General features: G+C 39.6%; 1 protein-coding gene across 1 annotated transcript in view; it reads left to right on the forward strand.

The window, feature by feature from the left end:
* Positions 1-5,749, forward strand: part of LOC144669547 (ran GTPase-activating protein 1-like) — a 54,325-nt gene extending 48,576 nt beyond the window's left edge. Inside the window, exons 15-16 of the mRNA XM_078532027.1 lie at positions 1,663-1,784; positions 5,034-5,749. Coding sequence (XP_078388153.1) covers positions 1,663-1,784; positions 5,034-5,103 — 192 coding nt within the window. The 3' untranslated portion in view covers positions 5,104-5,749. The remainder of the gene's footprint in view (positions 1-1,662; positions 1,785-5,033) is intronic.
* Positions 5,750-6,000: the final 251 nt, after the last annotated feature.

Raw genomic sequence — 6,000 nt, forward strand, 5'->3', positions numbered from 1 at the left:
CTGAAAAAAATTGAATCAAGTTAGTCAGACATGATCGCCCCTTAACAAATCCATGCTGACTTTCCTTGGTTATTCCATGCCTTTCTAAATTATGAATGATCATTTTCCAATAATTTGCCCACCACTGAGGTCAGACTGACTGGCCTGTAATTACCCTTTCCACTACTTTTAATCAACAGTATGAGGTTAGGAGTCTTCTGCCACCACGCATGTGGCCAGGGAAGCTTGGCATATGATGGCCAGAAGCTTCACTATTTCCTCCCTTGCCTTTTTTAGCAGCCTGGAATACATTTCATCCAGGACTGGTGATGTACCAATTTCAAAGATGTTTAGCCCCTTAATATTACCCCTCTTATTGTTTATTCCATCTAATATTTCACACTCCTCCTCCTTAAATACAATATCTGCTGCATCTCTTCCCCCTCCCCTTTGTGAAAACAGGTGCAAATTATTCATTAAGAACCAGGCCCACATCTTGCACATCCACAGGGGAGATGGTGACATAGTACGTTATGTCCCTGGACTAGTAATGCAGAGGTCAGGCTAATGCTCTGGGGACAGGGGTTCAAATCCCACAAAGGCAGTTGGTGGCATTTAAATTCAATTAAATCTAGAATTGAAAGCTAGTCTCAGTAATGGTGACCATGAAACTATCAGCTGTTGTTGTAAAAACCACATCTGGTTCTCTAATTTCTTTTAGGGAGGGAAATCCGCTATCCTTACCTGGTCTGGCCTACGTGTGACTCCAGACCCACAGCAATGTAGTTGACTCTTAACTGCGCTCTGAAAAGGCTGAGCAAACCACTCAGTTCAAGGGCAATTGGGGATGGGCAGCCAATGCTGGCCTTGCCAGTGATGTCCACATCCCGTGGAAGAATAAGACAAAGCATTTATTTTTGGCCTCTAATCAGCCCTACCCTTTCCTTTTTTTCCTCTTGCTCTTTATGTACTTATAAAAAGCTTTTTTTTTAGGTTTTTCTTGATTTTGCTTGCCGATAATTTTTCATGCCCTTTCTTCACTTACCTAATTTCCTTTTTAATTTCAAACCTGCAGTTTCCATACCCCACTAGCATTTCTGCAGTATTGAACTCTTGATGTCTGACATAAGCTTCCCTTTTTTTTTCACCTGATCATAATCTGCATGTTGCTTGACATCTTAGGTGGGTCTAGGTCTAGATTTGGGAGCCCCACCTTTTTCTTCCTGAAAATATATTTGTTCTGGACTGCATCTCCTCCCACTTCATAATGCAGTAGAGAACCAAGCTAAATACAGAGACTACAGAGATGACCTAAAAAGGGAATAACGGGCAAAATGAGAATAGATTTGTGGCTAACATAAAAGACTTTTGTAAACATAAGTAGTAAAACAATAGTCAAAGGAAGGGTGGGGCCATTTAAGGACAAAAAAAGGAGATCTTATGGAGGCAGAAGGCACTACTGAGGTCTAAATATCATATTGATTTTGCAGTGAGAAGATATTGCTAACATAGCAATAAGTGAGGAGCAAACTGGATAGAATAAATCTATTTAAATCTAATATGAATACTCATAAGTAGGAGGGAGCAGGATGTGCCAAATGGCTTCCTGTGCTGTGTCATATTATGATATTGTCTCTTTAAATGCTATGTTTTTGTAACCATTTTATGTTTTGTATTTTCCAGAGTGAAGAGAAGATTAAAGTGGTCAGTAACCTAATTGGGCCATTGAAAGTTCTCGAACAAGTGATTCAGAAGAGCTACTTTCCACGCTCTGTGATTCCCATCCTCAATGCGTTCCTTACTAAGTAAGCTAAGACTGTCCCTTTTCACCTCATCAGTATTTATTTACTTTCAGTGATATTTGCGGTATAGTGAACTTGTCAGTTCCTCGTAATATCAACAGTCTTGTTTGCTGAAGCGCAGCCAGAAAGTGGTCATTGCAGGAATATGGTTCCAAGAACTTTGGTCTCCCTCAGTGTTTCAAAAAGTGGCCAGTCTTAGCGAGAGAGCCTGGATAGTGAGTGCTAGACCAAAATGCAATGGAGGGTATTACACCTAGCTGATCCTGGCTGTACCCATCATCCACATGCACACTCTGGGAAGAAGGAGCCCTGACTTGATTTCCCTATTCCCCTTACCTATCCTCTTGCTAGTCCAATTGCAATGTAGCCAAATATAGTGCTTCCAACTGCTCCCCTGACAGAGCAACAACCATCACCACTGGTAATGGATCCTACAGGTCTGCATGGCTCAGTACATCAGGGGTGTAAATTTCCAGAATCTATGGCTTTTACTTCGTACCAGCTGATCTTATAATATTGGTCAAGATTAGGGGTCTATTTAAATCACAGAGAAATTAAATACTTTTTAACGTGCCTATCACAGTATATGCAGCAAAATTTGGGGACACTGTATTTCACGGCTGTACTCATACAATATTGACAACAAAGTATATTTTAATATATTACCTCCCAAAGCTTAGAAATGCACATTTAGGCTTACTGGGATGTGATTCACATATTCCTGAGCTGAAATATGCTTTGTTTTCTTTGATTTGTCCGTCGTCTTCAGTTTATTTTAACTAATGCCTAAATCAATGTCAGGTAATGTTTTTAGCCAAACTCCTGCCGCTTGTACCGAGCGTCGTACAAAGTATGCACATATACATTCAACAAGCCAATGCTTGGATTTAATTATCACTTGATCACAAAACAGCAAGTATGATAAAGTGTATTTGCATCACAGTGACCATGCGGATGTTTTAAAACAATACATTTTATTGGTAATTCCATTATATTTAGGATAATACTTTAAAGGTTAGTTTTGCAAATAGTCCTATATTTCATGATTTCCGTTAATTCCACAAGTTTGCAAATTGGGAGACCTTTACTTCTAAGCTGGAAGATGCACTGTTACAAATTGAGGAGCATCATGCCATGAAATGCACAATGCATTTTCCCAATAAAATGGCACAAGGGTGCTTGCAGTAAATAAAGCCTCTATGGATCAATAAGATGGTAATATTCCTTGTTTAGCATCTGTTTAAGTCCTTGATTGCTCTCCACGGTCAGGAAAACAAATAATTTTTATTTTAATGATTTGCGAGATTGCTCTGATCTCTAATATTTTTTATTTATTCATGGGATGTAGGCACTGATGGCATGGCCAGTATTTATTGCCCATCCCTAATTACCCTTCAGATGGTGGTGGTGAGCTGCCACCTTGAACTGCTGCAGCCCATGTAATGTAGGATTTTTCTTTGACTTTTTTCTAGTGGTTTAATTTTGCCATTTATTGCAATTTGGAGCCAACTATGTTGCCGTGGGTTTGAAGTCTCATAAACCAGATTGGATAAGGATAGGCATTAAAAAATCAGATGGGTTTTTATGATAATCTGATAATTTCATAGCCACCAGTACTAAGAGGAGCTTTTGATTCCAGATTTACTTAATTGAACTTAAATTCCTCAGCTGCCATAGTGGGATTTGAACTTGTAGCTCTGAAAGATTAATGGAGGCCTCTGGGTCACTAACAACTGCTGTGCAACTGTACCCAGCATTAGACTAGCATTAGATGCAAGATATCCAGCAAATCAAATTTTGTATCTTTAATTATTTCTATTATTTTGTGCTATATGTTGCAAATATTTGCACCCCTGTTCAAAAATGGGGAGGGGGATGAATCATGCAACTACAGGCCAGTCAGCTTAACATCAGTGGTGGGGGGGTCTTTCAGACATCAATCTGGGACAACAATTAATTGGCACGTGGAAAAATGCAAGTTTTAAAAATGACAGCCAGCACATTTGTTAAGGCAAATCGTGATTGACTAGCTTAATTGAGTTCTTTGAGTAGAGAGAGTTGATGAGGGTGGTGCAATTGATGTGTATATGGATTTCAAAAGGCATCTGACATGATAGCTTATTTGCAAATTAAAAAGTATTAAAGGGAATAAGATGTATGGATAAAGAATTGGTTAAGTGACAGAAAGCAGGTAGTATTAATGAACAATTGCATTTTAGGCTAGAGAAGTATACAATGGTGTCTCCCATGGTCAATACTAGGACCGCTGCTCTTTTTGGTATATATTCATGATCTGGACTTAGGTATACAGGGCATAGGTTCAAAGTTGGCAAATGATGCAAAGTTTAGAAACAGTGAAGAAGATATTAAACTTCAGGACAGAAACAGACTTGTGAAATGGACAGATACATGGCAGATGGAATTCAATGCAGAGTTGTATGAAGACCAGTGTGAAATTATTCATCTTGGTAGGAAGAAAAAGGAGAGGCAACACACTAAATGGTAACATTTTAAATGGGATACAGGAACAGAGGCACCTGAGAATCTACATACAGAAGTCTTTGAAAGTCGAAGGATCAAGTTGAGAAGGCTGTTAAAGCAACGTACGGGATCCTTTCTTTATAAATAGAGATATAGGGTACAATGTTTATTAAATACTGCTTAGGCCTCAGCCAGAGTATTGTGGCCAATACTGAGCAGCACACTTTAGGAAGGGTGTGAAGACTGGAGAGGTTCTGGAGGAAATTCGTTAGAAGGGTGCCAGGCATGAGAGGCTTCAATTACCTAAATAAGCTTAGGATGGTTGTCCTAAGAGAAGAGAAATTCACAGGACAATTTGATAGAGATGTTCAAAATGAAGGGTTTTGATAGAATAAATAATGAGAAATTGTTTCCAGTGGTAGAAGGATCAGTAAGCCGAGGATGCAGATTTAAGGGATTGGCAATAGAATCTGAGGTGGCCTGAGGGAAGCAAAATTATGCAATGAGTTGTGATCTGGAATGCACCACCTGAAAAAGCATAGGAACAAGGTTCAATATTAACTTACAAAGGGAATTGGTTAAATACTTTAAAGGGGCCAATTTTCAGGGCTTTTGGGCAATAGCAGGGGAGTGGGATTAATTGGACAGCTCTTCCAAATAACCAGCATTGGTGCAATAGGTTGGATTACCTCCTGCGCTATATGATTGAGTCTTATTTTTCTTCTTTATTGCAATCTTGCTCTAATCTCACTTATCTTTTTTAAAACATAGGCAGAATCGTGCTTTTGACTCCTGCCAAAATGCCAAATTCACTTTGTTGGAGACTATGAACAATCTTTAATACCATCCCTGTGATGTGGGAGCTGGTGCAACAAGAAAAGGACACGGGGCTGTAGGGATTGTCCATGCATTAATGAGAAGCCGCTGCAGAATTGCCTTTCGGGCTGCACAGTGCCGAACGCTTCACTTTCTTCATGCTACAGACTGGATCCTTTGCTTCAGGTCAATTCACACTCCTGGCCTCTTGACAGTTTGCAGTCAGCTCTGGCCAGAGGTACCTCCAGATTCTTCTCAACTGCTTACAAGTGAAAGCAAAATTGGATTTTGATGACTGCAATTTTTAAAAAAAAAAAGGATTTACGGGCTGTTGATGACTCATCTTGTGTAGTCTTAGCCTATTCTGGTGGTGGGAGGGAGAGAGTGGAGAATAGCCAAATTTCCATGGCTGTGAACAACTGAGTGACGTGTGCTTTAGCTTAAATTGCAGCCCTTTTATTCAGACTCATAGTGCTTTCTAAAATTAAGTGGGCATTTTCACATTATGTATCTTCCCTGTGTCTGAGCCAACTGATCTGGAAAGAGAGAGAGACAAATATATTGGAAAATCTACAGGCTGATACCTCAAATTTCTGAAATATATTGATGGTGTCATCTAACTTGTGTACAGATCTCAAAGTAAATGGGTTTATAAAGTTCTTCCAAATTTGTATAGCTGTTCATGCCAATACAGTTTATAGTGCAAAACAGTTTATTTACTTATTCCTACCCCAAACAGATGGCTACTGGAAAGGGCTTGTTGGCTACTGCAGGGTCACCTATCCTTCTCCACCTTGCTGCCCAACAAAGGATTCCTTGTGTGGAGAATTATGCAGCCTTTGGCCTGTGTTGTTACTGCTATTTCCATCTTGGTTTGTTTGCTTTCTTCCAACACCCCAACCCCTCCCCGCAAAACAAAAAA

The sequence above is a fragment of the Cetorhinus maximus genome, chromosome 29 (assembly GCF_964194155.1).
Source record: "Cetorhinus maximus chromosome 29, sCetMax3.hap1.1, whole genome shotgun sequence".
Lineage (NCBI taxonomy): Eukaryota > Metazoa > Chordata > Chondrichthyes > Lamniformes > Cetorhinidae > Cetorhinus > Cetorhinus maximus.